At 39.2% G+C, this 17,852-nt stretch overlaps 1 protein-coding gene across 1 annotated transcript in view; it reads left to right on the forward strand.

Annotated features, from left to right (window-relative positions):
- Positions 1-17,852, forward strand: part of LOC145984881 (neuroligin-4, X-linked-like) — a 215,437-nt gene that overhangs the window by 183,604 nt on the left and 13,981 nt on the right. Inside the window, exons 4-6 of the mRNA XM_083118254.1 lie at positions 5,834-6,528; positions 13,691-13,842; positions 15,252-15,370. Coding sequence (XP_082974380.1) covers positions 5,834-6,528; positions 13,691-13,842; positions 15,252-15,370 — 966 coding nt within the window. The remainder of the gene's footprint in view (positions 1-5,833; positions 6,529-13,690; positions 13,843-15,251; positions 15,371-17,852) is intronic.

Genomic DNA, 17,852 nt, shown 5'->3' on the forward strand with positions numbered 1-17,852 from the left:
AAGCGGCCCCGGCGCCCACCCAGCGTCGAATGACATGGGTACCTGTGGGGTAAAGGCGGTCAGGAGCGTGATGCTGATTACATCACCCCCACTCATGACCGGATCAAGAAAGTGTGGGGCGTTACCCCCACACCCCTATACGCCTTCATGGCGTGGTGCTAAACACAGGGGAGCACTTTACTTTTACTTATTTTTATAACATTAGGGATTCTTCATTCACTTTCTTTTACGACTTACAGCTTTCTTCCTCGGCGCTCTAAATATCAACAGCTTCGACAAGGCATTGTGTAGGAATTTGGGGATCTTTCCTTTCGCTATCATTTAATCACGTCTTGAACTTTGGGATTCAATATTGTCTGATTTATTCCCCAACTTCCTATAGAGTCACATACTTTAGTAAGAACTTACAAACTGCCCTAGCAGGCAGATTCACACAGTACGCAAGAATGCTGCCAGACCTTCTCAAACGGAAGTTTTAACTCGCCTTCAGAGATTTTGCATCATTCTGTGATATGTTGGGCTTCTAGGATCGCTAACTTTCCAGGGGAAAATGAGAGTCTATTACGTTTTCTAAATGATACACAAGTTGCCAAATTCACATGGGATTCGGTTTTTACTTGAATCAAGATTTTTCGGAGATACTGATACCTTTTATAGAAGGTTCAATTTCCTCTGGAGACACATTTCATGGTTGGTTACTACGGGCGTCGATAAGGGAGGGGGAGGATTCAATGCCATCCTTTTATTGAGGAAACTTGGATATTTTTTATCTTATTTCCATTTGTATCTGTTTTCGATTTTCCTTGTATCTTCTTCCAAGCTTGTGGTTTCCTCGTTTTCCACTTATTTTCTCCTTCACTCTAGCTGAGATATTTGCTTCTCTATGGACTTTATAGCACTACACTCATTGAGTTCATTCATACTTCTAGAGACGTGAAAGCGAAAGTGCAAGCCCCTGTAGCGGAGTGGTTAGCGAATCGCGCTACGACACCCGGGGTCCCGGGATCGAATCCCGGCCTGGGAATGGATGTTTGTGAGTGTCCATTCATCAGTTTCATCACATCATCACTCATCCCCATCTTCACAAGTTAGTGGCACAAGAAGCGAAGTAAAATAAAGCAATTCAATCAAGCAATGAAACCGAGATTATTACTTCTGAGGGTTATGCATGCAAGAAATTAAATAATAAAAGATACAAATAATTATTCACTATTTTTACTCTTCCATCATAGGTAACTTTCGACCATAGCAACGGAAAACTTTCAAATATTATACAGGTATAATTTTTACAACACTTTGACGAGAAGTATAGCAAAGAGAAGCTATAATAATCATGTTTTACAAAAGTAATTATATCAACTTCTTATGGAAAGTACATTGTACAATAAAATTGATAATTTCAAAAATATAAAATTTTATTTTGATAATCCACTGAACAGTCACAGCGTTTACCTACTTTTATTTTTCTTCCATTTCTTTCCCTCACCTCATCTACTTTTCCACCTTCCTCTTTCTCTCACACATACAAGTACTTTATGTCTCTATGTCTTGCGTCTTTATTTGTCATCCTTTCAACCGGTCCCTCCATATCTATCTCTCTCTAAATCTCTCTCACTCTTTGGCTTGTTTCATTATTTCTTGTCTCTTCTCTTTCTCTCTTTCGTATCAATCCCTAAGATTGTATGTTTATTTTATTAAGTCTCTCTGAACGCTTCATGTTGACCAGGGCATTCACTTGTTTTCTCAGCTGTCTCAAGCCTCTTAGGCGTTTACAATGCATTGTGTTGTGCCATGCAAACCTCCTGAGCATTCAGGAACAGGTAACACTTCTGGTTTTAGAGTCAGCGGTTTGCATGGTAGCAATTATGATAATCACACGATTCGGCGTTTCGGCATCGAGGAAGAGCTCGATGGCCAGGGAATATAGAGGTGAGACAAGCTGGGAGGTGACTGACTTTGGAGATTGAGTGGAGAGAGAGAAGGTGGTCAGCAAGTCAGTAGGTGAGGAGTACAACAGAGCTCTGGTCGACAAATAGGAGAGAAGCTTACAGAGGACTTCGCTATTTTCATTCAGCTAAAGACTTCAGATAGACAGGTAATTATCCTACACCCAGCCATGATACAGGTTCAACGGTTCACAAAACACAACGAGTGTCCATTGTCTTTTCAGTAGTTTAATTCCTTTGTGTAATTTGTACCTTTCGCATGCCAAGCAATAACTCGTCATGTCAATGACGAGTGGTCTCATCAAGAGGATGAATGATGAGTAGTTTACATCACCCCATCAATTAACTGGTTAACATTCTAGGTGCTCTTAAGATCCCACGAACTTTAAGGTTCGTTACGTGGTGGAGGTTTCACTTCACTTTTCCATTACCTCTCTGTCCATAACTCCCTTTCTTCCATTGTTTACCATCTCTGTCATATCCCTCTTCCTTAAAATGTTACTAGTAAACATGATGACCCACTTCAGAGCATCCATTTTGTCCACCCCACCGCAATCGAATTTGAACTGTAATCTAGTCACTATTATCTTCAACATACTTTAAAACAAATTTTGTCTTATTTTAATTTTAAAAGTCTGAAATCGCATACTGGAATTTTCCATCACATAAAATTCAGAGAACGGTTTAAAAAATATATGATTGATAGAGGTATTAGCTGAGCACAATAACAAATCTGATTCGATATAATGTCGAATATTAATGTTATTTGGAATGTTATATATTTACTAAGAACCTAGCTGATTTTATAAGTGTTTGTAGCCTGCTTACACACGGTGTTGCCTCACAACACTGACCAATTGTTACACCGCGTAGACGGCGAACAAATCTTCTTAAATGCGTTTTTCTTTGTCCATGGCTTGCGACCTTCCATGTAATTTCCATTCCTATTGATTCTAACTAGTGGTCCCAGATATATGTTTACCAGTGACCTTCATTTCTTCTGTCGGAAAATGACCATTGTTGTTTATTATTCCACACATACTGTAAGCAAGCAATACAAGTGATTGTTATTACTTCTAGCATAAAAAGAAAAACCAAACCATTATTTTGTTCAAAAGCATAATGTAGGTGTATGTGTGGTGATACAGCATGATTTAAGCTGAAGGGCTTAGAAAGTTTTAGTATGTTATCCGACAGGATAATGGCAATGGCAACCGTGAATCTGTACCTTGTGGTTGCATTGTTACAGGATAGAAAAATGTTTTTCAAGGGTTCGTAGCGTCTAAGCGAGTCCTTAGCGAGCAAAACGTTATTAACTCCAGCTTGCCCGAGGGTCGGTCCTGTCAGGCCAACAACCTCTATTTTTTTCGATTTTTCAACTGAATTGTTTTTATAAAAACTGACATGTATTACATTGTTCCCTAGGGTGTTCTCTATATTTCTGTGTTACTTTTGTTCTGAGAAACAAAAATGAAACGTAAGTAGGAGGCAAAATGCACTTGGTGGGCCTATCAAGCGTCATCTTTGAATGCGTGTTATTCGAGAGACACTCATGCCAGTAACAGTACAATTGGTTGGTATGAACGGTAATTTTTGTAATTATTATAATGAATAAACAACTTCCCCTCCATAAACAAAAAAACATTAATAAAAAAAATATTATGGCTTTGTGAGTTTTAGCGAATGGTGAAATATGTGTGAGACACTCATAAAATAATTGGTTATTATTTATTATTAGTGATGATATTTTTTGTAATTATTATAATTAATAAATAACTGCACATGTACAGGATGTTTCACCTAATTCTGCGACCTCAAAAAGTTTCGAAATGAAACAAAATGTGAAATATCAAATTGCGCAGGACTGTACCCATGTCCGGGGGCTCACAGAAAATTAAGAAAATATCACATTCAATTCAAAGTTACGTGTATGTGTTTCTAGCGAACTGAAAACTAGAGATACAATTCGTGAGAACAGAATTGGCTTCACTTTCCGAAACAAAATTACGGGTGGCCTATAGCTCAAATAAACGTCATGTTTGTAACGTACATCCAGCACAGAAAATGCACTCACAAATCATCAGTAACGTCTTATCTGATGAAACTGTGTCACTCCAGCAGATGTTCAAAGTGACCACCGGTTGCATCAATACACTTGCGGAGACAGTGAACAATTGAGTGTTGCACAGATTGTAGTGTTTATCCAGATATTGCGACACACGCCGCAGCAAAACGCTGTTTCATATTCTTTAGTGTCGTTGGGACTTCCTGATAGACTCTATCTTTCTCTGCGCCCCAGAGAATGTAGTGTAATGGAGTCAAGTCGGGGGACCGAGCTGGCCATCCCACTGGGCCACCCCGTCCTATCCATCGATTTGGAAACTTTGCATCCATAACTTCTCTGGAAACATGTGCAAAGTGTGCAGGGCAACCATCATGCTGGAACCACATTGCTAGACGGGGTTTCCAATGCCTGTCCTCCATGAGAAGGGGAAGAAATGATGCGTATCGCTGTCCGTTTAATGTTCCCTGATAAAAGTAGGGCCTACAATGCGGTTGCCAATGATACCGCACCAAACATTGACACTCCACTGTCGTTCATGAGCAACATCTCGAAGCCAGTGGGGATTTTGCACGGACCAGTAGTGCATGTTCCTCAAATTCACATTACCGTGATTTGTAAATGAAGCTTCGTCCGTAAACAAAATGTTACTTAGGAATGATTATTATCTTGCAACTACTGAGGTGCAAAACGACAGAATGCAATGCGGACTTGAAAGAGATGCCTGTGCAGTGACATATGATACGGATGAAACTTATGCCTTTGCAAAAGTCTCTACATACTACATAGGCTTATTCCAGAACCGCGTTGAATCTGTCGTACACTCACCTGCGGATTGTGAGCTACAGCAGCCAGATTTCGTTTCCGTTGTTATTTGCTGTGTTTGTACGTGACGCTTTCTGGGAACCCAGCTTCTTGTTTCGACGAGACTTGTGCAGATGCTGGCAATGGTACGAGGTGAAGGGCACCGTAGATCTGGTTAGCGTTCAGCGTACAACGTCACAGCTGTGGTTGCATTTATATGACATTCGCCGTAAATTAAAATAATGTCTAGTTTTTCTTCATTACTGAAGACCGGTATATCTACGTACCAGACGAAATGAGAGAACACAGTGGTAACAACAAAACAGGGTTCCAAATATCAATACGGCAAGTAATAGCTGAGAATAGAAACCGTCAAATGCGTTAGAGAACGTACAATTTCCCTGTTTGACACTTACAGCAGTACAACACACCTGATCGGTTTTCTTTAACCCCCGCAGGAAGTACAGTGGCGCGACAAACGGTGTCCATGCTGCCAACCTATAAATGTTTCATTATCTCTGCAGATATTTGGTGTAGGAAGGTGAAACCAATTCTATCATCCATAATTGTACTTCTACTTTTCATTTCGCCAGAAAAATCATGCATGTTCCATAAAATAAAAATAACTTCGAGTTGGATACAATAATTTCTGAATTTTCTGTATTGTGCATATCCCCTCATATTGTGAGCTCCTGACATGGGTACATTTCCATGCAAGTAGATTTTCAATATTTTGTTTCGTGTCGAAAATATTTCAGGTCGCAAAGTTAAATGACACACCCTGTATAATCAACAATGGAAGCAATGATTCGAAAGAAAAATGGTTTCTTGAATTTTAGTGATAAAAAGACACCCCCCCCCCAAGTAAGTAAGTTTCTCGTACGGCACGGATAAGCTAGGGTTAAGGAAAGGTTATTTATCTTGATATTCTCTGCTCTCTGGGACTGTTTGTCTACGCTACAATCAACAATCGGTTGTTATTGTTTACCTGCTGGTAATAAAGCATTCAATTATCTTCCAGGTCTGTTCCACCGAGTTGTGCTTCTCAGCGGATCTGCGTTAAGTCCATGGGCGCTGGTGAGGCAACCCACGAACCTGAGATCCAAGGTAGCGGACCAGCTCGGTTGCCTTGGCAACGGCAACACCAGTTCCGAGCCGAAAGCCGAGGACGGGAAGGAGCTCGCTAAAACGGACGACGAGGAGGACATCGCACCGTGCCTGAGGAAGAAGACCCTCAAGTCCCTCATGGACGTCCAAATAGAGACCCCTCGGTTCCTGTCCCGGTTCGGACCTTTCTTGGACGGTTCAGATCTGGACATGGAGCCGGCCAACGCCATGGAGAAGTTCAGCGAAACGTTCATTACCTCCGAGCTGATGTTCGGTGCCACCACCACCGAGAGCTATCAGGACTTCAACGCTCAAGACATTCAGTACGGGTTCGAGGAGGACGAACGGAACAGGATACTCAGGACGTACATCCGTAATACGTATGTGTATCATCTCAACGAGATCTTCTCCACGGTGCGAAACGAGTACACGGATTGGGATAAGCCCATACAGCATCCCATTAACATCCGAGACTCCACGATGGAGGCGCTAAGTGATGCCCACACAGTGTCGCCGCTAGTGAAGGTCGGGTACCTCCACTCCAGGCGTGGGGCGAAAACGTACTTCTTCCATTTCGGTTATCAGACGAAAGACAGTGACTACCCGCAAGTAAGTGGTGTTTTTAGTGCGTTCGGCGTCCCCTCTACGAATCAGGAAACAATGTCTACTTTTTCTTTCCCTGTGCCTCATACTAATTATAGAACTCATTTTCCCTTTATTTCTCTTCCATATACTTCTTAGTTTGCCATTTCTATATATTTCTTGCTGTTTACTTACTGTATACTTCATCATTTTCCCCCCTGTCTTGCTTCACGTTTTGTGTCTCATTTTCTTTCTTCCTTCCTCTATGCCCCATTTGAATTTCTTCTCCCTCTCTCTCTCTCTCTTTTGCTTCTTTACTTATATCTTAATTTCCTTTCACTTTTCTCTCTGCCTAGTCTCATTTCTTCTCTCTCATTTCACTCTCTCTCTCTCTCTCTTTATGCCGCTTCTATATTTCTATCATTTTCCTTTCTCTTTCTATCTCTCTCTACCTTCTCTGGCTTTCTCTTTGGCTTCCTTCTCTGCCCATCTCTCTCTCTCTCTGTCTCTTTATCTCTCTCTCACTCTCACTTCTTTCTCTTTAATATTTTTCCTTCCTCTTCTTTCTCACAACCTAGCTTTCTCTGTCTCTCTTTCTCTCTCTCTCTGTCGCTTCTTTATTTCTTTTACATTTCTTTCTCTTATATCACCTTATTTTCTCCCTCTTCTTTCTCTCTCTCTCTCTCTCGCTCTTTTATTTATCTTTTCTCTCCTGCTCCTGTCTCTCTTTCACTCTCTCCTTTCTCTTTCTCCCTTTCTTCTCTCTCCACTTCCTTGGTTTCCTTTCTTTCATACTCTGCCGTGTTTCGATTTCTTCTCTGTCCTTTTTCCCTTCTCTTTGTCTTTGTTTGCTTACTTTATGTCTCTTATTTTTGCTTTCCCTCCCTATTTCACTGTCCAAATTCTTTATTTCTCCTTCGGACTCCGTGTCAGGACGAGTTGAGTGATTCATATTTTTTTAACATTAAGTGGTCACTTTTGGAAACCGCTACCGAAATTCCCAACTTCGAACCCTAGTCTAAGCACCGGCATTATTGTGAGTGTTCTTTCATAACTTTAATAAAATTACCATTTATCCTCATCGTCGTGAATATCCAGAAAGAACAGACAGAAATGTTTTTCTGTTTCTTCCTCTGCCTCTCACTTCTATATTCCTCTCACTTCCTTCCCCTCTCCTTCTGCGTCTTTAATCCTCTTCCTTTCTCTCACTCCATAAAACATTTCTTTCTTCTGGTGAAGTTAACATGACGTCACTATATCAAACTAAAAAGACCCATTTTTTCTATATTAACCACCCCTGCAAAAAAATTCCCTGGCCACCCACCCTTTCACATAACGGATGGAACGATAGAAAGTTAGATAAAGTGATGACATATTTAATGAATCCTCCTTTTTTGATCAAAGAAATATATGAATTAGGTAAACAGAGACAGCACCAAGTATTGGTTGTGGTTTCAAACTACGGATCTCAAAGTGTACACATAGCTAATGATTTGCTAAAGTCTATGTCTCCAGAATAATTCAAAGCTCTCGACTGGCATCTGGAGCGTATAGTCCAGGTAAGGGAGACAATCTGCAGAGCCCAAAACTAAAATACAGGAGAAAAATCAATTAGAAAATCCGCATAAAATTATTCATTTCAATAAGAAGACGATGGTTCATCAGGAGTTAGCAACCTGATTTCCAATCTTAAATATTATCATGGAAAGTTTCGATTTTAGTATGTTTTCCCAGGTACACAAGTTCATTGCAAATATCTTACTTCTCTCACATGTCTTTCTGAATTTTACTTACGTTTCGTTGTCTATGAACTTGGATCAACAGAAATAACAATATAATTTATTAATATTTTGTGATTTCGGAATTCATGGGACAATATTGGGAACAATATCACTTCAGTTGAAAATCACCAAAATATGACCGAGGAAGGTGAACTTTCTCCCTCATTTTTTTTCCAATTTCAACACTATGGTATTGTGAGATAGCCCAGATTTTAGTCTCATCCTACGCCACTGATTGAAATGATGATGATATAGATAAAGAAATAGAAACAAGACCGTGGGATATATATATATATATATACACACATACAAGGTGATTCAGAATTCCTAATACGCACTTAGTGTAGGGGACTTAGTAGATCAAGTTTTGATACGGAACCCATGTCCGGAAACGTACCGTTTTGGTACTGCACAGATAACAAGATCACACAATCTCTCATCTTCATCATCATCTAATCGCAAACAAAGTGGTGCGTGATGGAGTGACACGATGCGGAAAACGCTCTGCATACAGACGTTGCGCAGCTCTACCATTACGTCCAGCTTCGCCGAAAATTAACAACATGTCGGTGTTCTCGGCAAACGTGTATTCAACCATACTGTACTGTCTTCCGCAACGACTGAATAGCAACTGACGTGAAGGTCGAAGCACACCGGATTTTAAACAGAGGACTTTGGAAGCAGCTCACATGACATCAGGTGACTGAAGACGTTGTCCACCGTCGATGTGGGTTGCCTACCGTGAAGCGGGAGATGTGAAATTATGTGATCTTGTCATCTGTGTAGTACCAAAACGGTACGTTTCCGGACATGGGCTCCTTATTAGAACTTGATCTACTACGTTCCTTCTACAACCCCTAGAAGTGTGTAATAGGAATTATGAATCACCCTGTATATTAGAGCTGAGCCAATACCACTTTGAACCGATAGCCATACGAATGCCGCTACTGTCACAGATTCCCACCGATATAGATACCAACGCTTAAAAATTGCAATAATTTTAGGTTTTTCAAAATTTTGATTAGGCTAATATTAGAATTTCCATCTAATTGTATGCATCAAGAGTTCCAGAATTACATCCCGGTATTAAATTACATATTACATAAAACACAAAATTCTGTTTTTTCACACGCATAACTAGTGAAAGAAATAAAAACAAACTTCAAATTTTGCAAAATTTTCAGGGAAATTAGACTCCACGAAAACGTTGCGAGGCTATTTTGCAGACCCCGTGGAAGACCCAAATACCTGAAAAGTATCGGTTGGTGTCGGTAAATAAATTTCAACCGAAACTTTCTGATACCGATAGATACGATTGGTATCGGCCGATATCGAAACTTCGACATCATTTCAGCGCTGATATACTGGGTGTCTTTTAAAAGAGGCCCCGTGGAAAATGTGCTCCTTTCTTGCAGGCAACCCTGGTACACCGAAGAGAAGAGCGGGGCAGAGAATAGTCCAGGATATGTCATGTCATGTCATGTCGAATATGCTTGGCACCGATATCCTGAACTGTTCTCTAACCCGCTCTTCTCTTCGGTGTACCAAGGCTGCCTACATGCAAGGAGCGCATTTTCCACGGGGCCTCTTTTAAAAGACTCAGTATATGTTATGTATGTGTGTGTTTGTGTTTATGTGTTACGTTTTTGAATACATGTACAGTAAAACCTCGTTAATCCGGACCCCGCGACTCCGGACCCCGGACCCCGCGACTGTCTTGGTCAGTTTTGTTTTGTATATCTCTCAGGTAAGATCGCCAAGTAATGCTAGTGGCAACCCTGCCATGCGCCACTGGAAGTTATGTCAGAGCGGTCGTTTGGTGTGTTGGGTTGATTTTGAGCGCTTATAGCGCAGAAACTAAGCGCTTTTCAGATAATGTTTATTAGGAAAAGTTACTTGTTTTAATGATATTACTACGTACAAAAAGTACCCCGAATTTGTTAATAAAGCACAAAATACGTGGTTAATCATCAACATTTATTTTATCGCCTTCAACACAGCATATGCCAACGCTTAACCCAAACTTCAAAACACTTTTCAAACGCAGAAGACGTTATCGCTCTGATTTCCTTCTGCTAACTTCCTTTAATGGATTCAATTTATTCAAAACGCCTTCCCCGAAGTGGTAACTTGAGTCGCGGAAAGAGAAACAAATCGCACGGAGCCATATCTGGAGAATGTGGGGCTTGAACGAGGGCATGTGTTGAGTTTTTGGCCAAAAACTTGCGAAAAAGAGTCGACGTGTACGACGTGTATTGTGGTGCAAAATCCAAGAACTGTTTTTCCATAACTCTAGTCGTTTCCGGCGAACATTCTCACGCAGACGCCTCATAACGGTCACATAAAACTCTTTATTCACAGTTTGTCCCGCTGGAAGGATTTCTGAGTGCACAACACCACTAGAATCAAAGAAAACAATGAGCATGACCTTAAGTTTTGAGCGACTTTGGCGTATTTTTTTGGGTTTGGGTTTATTTTCGAAGAGCCATTCCGAAGATTGTTGACCTGTTTGCATGTCATACTCATACAGCCATGTCTCATCACCAGTTATGATGCGTTTCATGAAGGTTGAGTCAGTAGAGGCTCGCAAAATCATGTCTTCAGCAACATCCCTGCGATGTGCATTTTGCGGGAAATTCAGCTCCTTCAGAACAAGTAGTGCGGCGACCCGTTTCGTGCCTAACACATCAGTCAAAATGTTGTGAACGGACATGTGTGATATGCCAAGCTCACGAGCCACCTCTCTCACACTCACACGCGGGTTTCAAGCACCATTGTCCTGATTTTTCCGACGTTTACGTCGTCGACGTATATAACTATCAATTGGCAAATGAGTTTACTAGGAATTTCCTTCGTAGTTGAAAGAAATGCATTTAAAGTAACCTAAGTGGTTAGGAGAAGACAACCGCTATGTTACCCTCTATCTATGGAAGTCTTGTGTCACAGACGCTTTGCAAATTTCCGCATATTTTCATGTTATTTATATCTTGAAGGTATCTAGAGTAAGAAACACTTGCAACACGAGAATATGTTGCTATCTGCACCAGACATTTTAAGTGACGGGAAGAATTTTTTTTTTCCATCTCCGTCAAAAGTTTCCTTTTTCTTCTGTTAGCAACTCTTCCACGCCATCAAAACGTTTTACTCCATCTTCTAATTGAATTTCCTGCTGAGTGCTCGTGTTTTCGCTTCTCGACACGATTTTCTCAGAGCTTCATCTTCTCACGTTGGTTTCATCGGCAAACACCGACTGACGCTTTCTTCGGGCGAAACGTTCTCTGGCAATCTTCAGAGGGAGCCCCCTCCCCATTCCCCTCACTACGTCCTTCTCTTTTCCACCAATTTCGAAAAATACACATCTCCTAACCTTTTGGCGTTTCGATTTTTTTCTATCTTAAAGCTTTCATCTCTGGGATTTTTTTCTTATTTCGATTTTTCCTCGGGGTTGTTTCGTGTGTCTAGGTTACTACTTCGAGGAAATTATACTTCTACCTCAGCAGAAGTCACGTGAACATTTCAATTAAGAATTAAAGAGGCAGATTTTTTTTTTTTAAAAAAAATGTATTTCGTAAAATGATACAAGCATATGATTATTACATGAGTCTTTGAATGCTTAAACGAATAAATTTGACACTAAAATTACGGTCTAAAACGGCCAATTTCCATTGTCATAAACTAAGTAGCTTATTAGTAAAAATGACCTTGAACGACTTTCAAATATCAACGGCTGTAATATAGTTAACCGTAATGAATGTATTTTAATGATTCGTTTCCTTAAAAATATATATTTATGGTGTAGAGAACTGCAATTTAGAATCATAATACATTCTTTACACAAGGTAAAATATTCAATTGTAAATTGCCGAGCTCAGTGGGGAAGTAGTTTGCACAGCGCTCTGGAATCGTTTCACTGCCTGGAATCGTCGAAGCGCGATGTGCTAACCACTCCTCCACGGGGCCCGGCAACACTCAGACATGAAACTTCGGTTACGTCCGATGGTCACTGACATCCATCGGCATCGTGTTCATCGCTGAAAACCATAGAGGACGTCATGCAATCACGTAGAATGCTCCTTTTAAGGACGAAGCATGTGGCAATACGGATTTTACAAAGTTCCGGAAGGGCTGAAAAGAGGGGCATGATTACATAAACAGATGCTTATGTCTCTCATTATTTTCGTTCAGTTAGGATGTATTAATAACCAATCATTTAGCTATCCTCAGTGATGTGCGTCTACGCGTAAACAACGATAGTCTACATTCTACACGTAGACTATTTAATACACGTAGATGATGACGTAATCTATGTAAACAACATGGCAAAAGGTGATCACTTAGCAAAGGGCGCTGAAGAAAAAAAAATTATACTGCGTATCAGTTGCTAATGTGTGAGAAGAAACTTTCATACCCTTCCTTGCAATTTTGAATAATTTCTCACCTAGGAAAAATTTGAAGGAGGAAATATTCTACTGTTTTACGGTAAAAATACTACTTTTGCCTCACGACTGCCATCTGTTGTTTTTCTTGCATATTATTTATCTTCTTCCATAGTTAACGAGTGAAGAGAAGAGAAATTTTGTTGTAAATACGATTCTTGTCAGTTCGTTAGGAACAAATATAGTTTAAAATATCACTTGCCTTTCATGAAAGCCTTGAAAATTAATGTTAATGTACTTTAGATTGTCTACGTAGTCTACGTAAACTACAACCCAATGAAATCTTCGCGTAGATTACGTGTACACAACGCATGTAGACGTAAACTTATATTGTATGGCACATCACTGACTATCCTTCGTATTTTATGTTAGTCCTGAATTGTCAAAAGACATTTGCGAACGCTTATCTATGTAGTGGAGAAAATTCCAGAAGCAGCAAGGAGGGGAGGGGTCAAGTAACAACGCGCCTTCCAGAGCCCCATATCGAAAACGTAATAAATGTTCAGTCTGTTTTGCTCGAAATGAAAGATTTTCGAAATTTTGCTCAATCAGCCCGTTTAATTTCTAACTGCTGCATTCTGAAGCCTACAATACATGCTCACACCAATGGGTAGATGTGCAAGAGCTCTGAGATTCGTTCATGTGCGAAAATGTGAACAATATTCATCCAACCACAACCCCAAAACAGAATTCTACGTACGGCAGAGATACCAAATAAATATGAACTTATTGGTAAAAATAATTTTGGGATATTAGAGAAACATGAACTTAGTGTATAAATTGAACTTTGAGATATGTAATAAATATGAATTTATTGATCATAAGGAATTTTGTGATGTCAAATAAATATGAACTTTAATGAAAATGTTTCTTTATTTAAAATAAATAAGAACTTAATGATGAAAATGAAATTTGTGATGTTAAGTAACTATGAACTTATTGAATAAAATGAATCTTTCTTTTTCTTGATAGAGGCTAGGCAGCGTGCGAGGCGAAGACGTCACGTACGTCATGGGACTCCCATTGGTGGGTGGGCAACCGTTCTTCCCCCAAAATTATAGCAAGCAGGATATGGGGATAGCCGAGGCCATGCTCATCTACTTCACCAACTTCGCAAAAACAGGGTGGGTTTATGAAAATGTATAATATTTCTTCTGATGATATCTCTGGCTATGTCTTTCCTACTTGCTTGAATATTAGATATAATGGTTCTTTTTTAGAATGCAATATTACTTGGACATGCTCTGGTGCTTGTACTTTTATCAATTCTAACACCACGTTTAGGTGAACATTTGGTTTGCTGGAAGAGGGATCGAACAAAAAACTATCCAGTGATTTTACTGTAAACCGTGAATTACTTTTTTTATTTTTGCACCGTTAATTTATTATTTCTATTTTCCTATGAGAGTGAACCATATTTGCTTGAACAGTGCGCCGTTGAATGGTTGCTTAGCGCACCCGATTTGTAGTAAAATCACAGATTTGTCGTAGGTTCAATCCCCACCAGCAGCAAAAATAAATTGCTTACCCTAATACTAGAGAAGAGGTGCCCCTTCGAAAGGTACTCTTAGAATCAGTATGGTTAAAAGCACCAGACATTGCAACTTTACGTTGTGTGCCCCTATTTGTTTATAAAGTATTAATTCAAGCCTACATTTATATTCGGTACATACAAATATGAAAATACATACATGCAATTTGAATCAATGTAAAAACTGGTACGGACACAATAGATTTTATATGACTGATCTTATTACAATTGGCATTTGATCAGTTTTAGTAATATCTTTGGTTGTATCCAAAATAAGGGGGGAAATGGTGCATTAAGAACATCATCTATTATACCACTCAACATCTGTTTTGAAGCCAGTGTAATACATTGATTTTGAATAGCATGACAAGAGAATACTAATGTTTTTGGGCCACTTATCCAGACTTTATTGCAATATTTTTTGTACATCTTTATCTTTATGATTTTTCCAGGCACTATATGTCACACATGCATTCAAGTGAATTCGGAATATTTCGTGTTCTTTGATGTTTTTACTTAAACCTTTCAAATCATTAATTATTCTAACTTTTGTGAACTATCGGTATTTCTTAATTTATCATTCTTACTGCGCCCCCCCCCCCCGCAGTGCGGGGTGTTATTTACGCCACTGACAATAGATAAACTCCAATTAACATTGTACACATATGTGTTTACTATTCTGTGTCTAGAATCATGTCCATGAAGTATGAATGTCATCAGTCATGTAGGTATGGTATTGAGACGAGACTCTGGAAACACATCACCTCTTGATTATACATTTCTATTTATCTTTGCACTGAGATTTCCCTTACATTCGTAGCTTCCACTTTAGTATGAAATATTTCATCTTTATATTAATTAATAATTTGTTTTTATATTAGACATTAGAGTAATATTGAATGAGAATTCTACTTTCCATTTTCATGTTATTAACGTTAATTTCTTTTGTTTTTCAACTTTTATAGCACACTGTATTAATTCGTAACTTTCGTAACCCTGCAGGGACCCAAACGAGCCTCGGAATCAGAAATCTGATTACGGTACTGTTAAGGAGAAGACGAGATATCATAGGTTATCCTGGGACCCGTATGAAATCACCACACAGCTTTATCTCAATATAGGTGAGTGAGTATGTCAAATTTTGAATATAATACTGTGCGTTTCATACATACTTCGATAAATTTTCGACTAGAAAATTTATTTCTTTTTCGGAATTTGTCGCAGTTCTTCAACCTTCGAAATAAAAGGAAGAGAACAACACCTTCGCAATGCTAATGAGGTACATTTGGATTCCATTAATTTTTCCTTCGTTTTATAATGTATTCTCAAATTTTTAGTTTCACTCGTATAAAACATTACATATATTTTTGTCCTGGGAATAGCAATGATATGAACCAGAGAACGATAAAAATAAGAGAAGGATTAAAATAAAGATTACATCTTACTATTTGTCATTTGTGTCAAGACAAAAACTTACCTAGTAAAATAACAAATTCTGTTCGAAATCTAACTATAACACCATTAAGCCTTGTTTCCATGATATAAATACTCAATATGCTGACCAAGGCAGAAATTTATTTTATTATAAAACATAAACTAAACGTAACGTTTCAACCTTCTAGCAAGGTCTTCTTCAGACTCTGCACCAAGTACAAATGTAACAAGATACAAAACAGGACGATATATGTACACAAAAATTACTCCCCTCCAGACTATTAGAAAGTCTCTACTCTTTCTCTCTTGTCTGAAGAATGAAGGGAAAAGAGATAAAGAGTCCAACCACATTCTAGATGGAAGAAAATATGTTTAGCTTTTTAGGTGAAAGTACAGTTGACAAGGTAAAGCCATCTGCTAGAATGTTCCAGAACAACTTTCTAATAGTCTGGAGGGCAGTAATGTTTGTGTACATATATCGTCCTGTTTTGTACTTTGTTATATTTGTACTTGGTGCAGAGTCTGAAGAAGACCTTGCTAGAAGGTTGAAACGTTACGTTTAGTTTATGTTTTATAATAAAATAAAAATCTGGCTTGGTAAGCTTGCTTCATGCTTGCAGCAAGCTGTCTGTGCTATCTCGGCCATGGTTTTCCGATGCATCGAAGAAAAATTATAGCAGTTGATTTTATGTTCGTTCAACGAACGAAGAAGGTTACACCGAAGTGCACTTACTGTGCTCAAAATCACGGGTCGCACCGATCAAGAAAACCACTCTACCTAGATTGGAACTGTGCGCTTCAGTCTTATGGGCCAAAATACTCAACAAGACTCAGCCAATTTTCAGACTTAATATTGACAATGTTTATTTGTGGACAGATTCACAAATAGTTCTGGGATGGCTCAGATCGCCAGCAAGCAGATGGAAGCCTTTTGTATCCAACAGAGTAACGCAAATTCAGGAATTTACTTAAACTTATCAATGGAGACATGTTTCGTCCAAGGATAATCCAACGGATTTAATCTCCCGTGGAGTTAAACCTCAAGATCTTCATCATCATTCGCTATGGTTTCATGGTCCAGCTTGGTTGCAAGAAAATGAAACGTGCTGGCCATCATCATCATCTGACACAAGTCTTAACAACAAAGATGTTCCTGAACAACAAAAGCTTCCTGTAACCACACTGGTGTCTCATCTGCAGTCAGAGGCAATAATAAATATTTTTTTCTACATTTTTTCAATTTGTTAAGGATTGTAGCGCTCTGTAAAAGATTAATTCGGAATTGCAAAAATGCAAGTAACAAACAATGCGATCCACTTACTTCAGTTGACATTGAAGATGCCACTCAAACGTGCGTCGTTATGGCTCAAATTTTGTTCTTTCATCAAGAGATAAATGATCTCTCTGCCAAACGGCAAGTATCCAACAAAAGTATCCTCAAGGACTTACACCCCTTTCCTTGGATAATCAAGGAATTCTTCGTGTCGGAGGGAGGCTAGAAAATAGCAACTTGGAATTCAGCAGCAAGCATCAAATTATTTTGCATCCCAAGAGTCACTTCGCCCGTCTACTAATTCCATCAGAGCATTAACGATTGATGCACTTAGCACCCCAATTGTTAATCTCATCCATTCGAGAAAGGTACTGGATACCTAGAATACGACAAGTTATTAAGCAAATCATTCATCAGTGTTTAACTTGTTATCGTTTGAAGGCATCCGCAGCAGAACAGCTAATGAGACAGCTCCCATCCATCAGAGTTACACCTAGCAATGCATTTAGTCATGTGGGCATAGACTATGAAGGACCATACGTCATCAAAGTAGGGTCAATCAGGAGTAAAATCACTAAGAAATGCTACAATGCTCTTTTTCGTGCCTAGCCACAACAGCAATACATTTTGTGCTAGTAACAGACCTTAATTCTGAAGCTTTCATAGCAGCATTGCGACGCTTTACAGCAAGGCGAGGCAAGTGTTCCACCATTATCAGCGATAATGCTAAAACATTTCAAGGAGCAAAGAACTAACTTCAGAAACTTCAATTTCTATTTAAATCGCAAGGATTCAGTGAAGATATTCAAAGCTATGCAGCACAAGAAAACTTTCAGTGGAAAAATTCACCTCCAGGTAGCCCATCATTCGGTGGCGTCTGGGAAAGCGCCATAAAA

Source organism: Lepisma saccharinum, chromosome 3 (assembly GCF_977018435.1).
Source record: "Lepisma saccharinum chromosome 3, izLepSacc3.1, whole genome shotgun sequence".
In the NCBI taxonomy this organism is placed as follows: Eukaryota; Metazoa; Arthropoda; class Insecta; order Zygentoma; family Lepismatidae; genus Lepisma; species Lepisma saccharinum.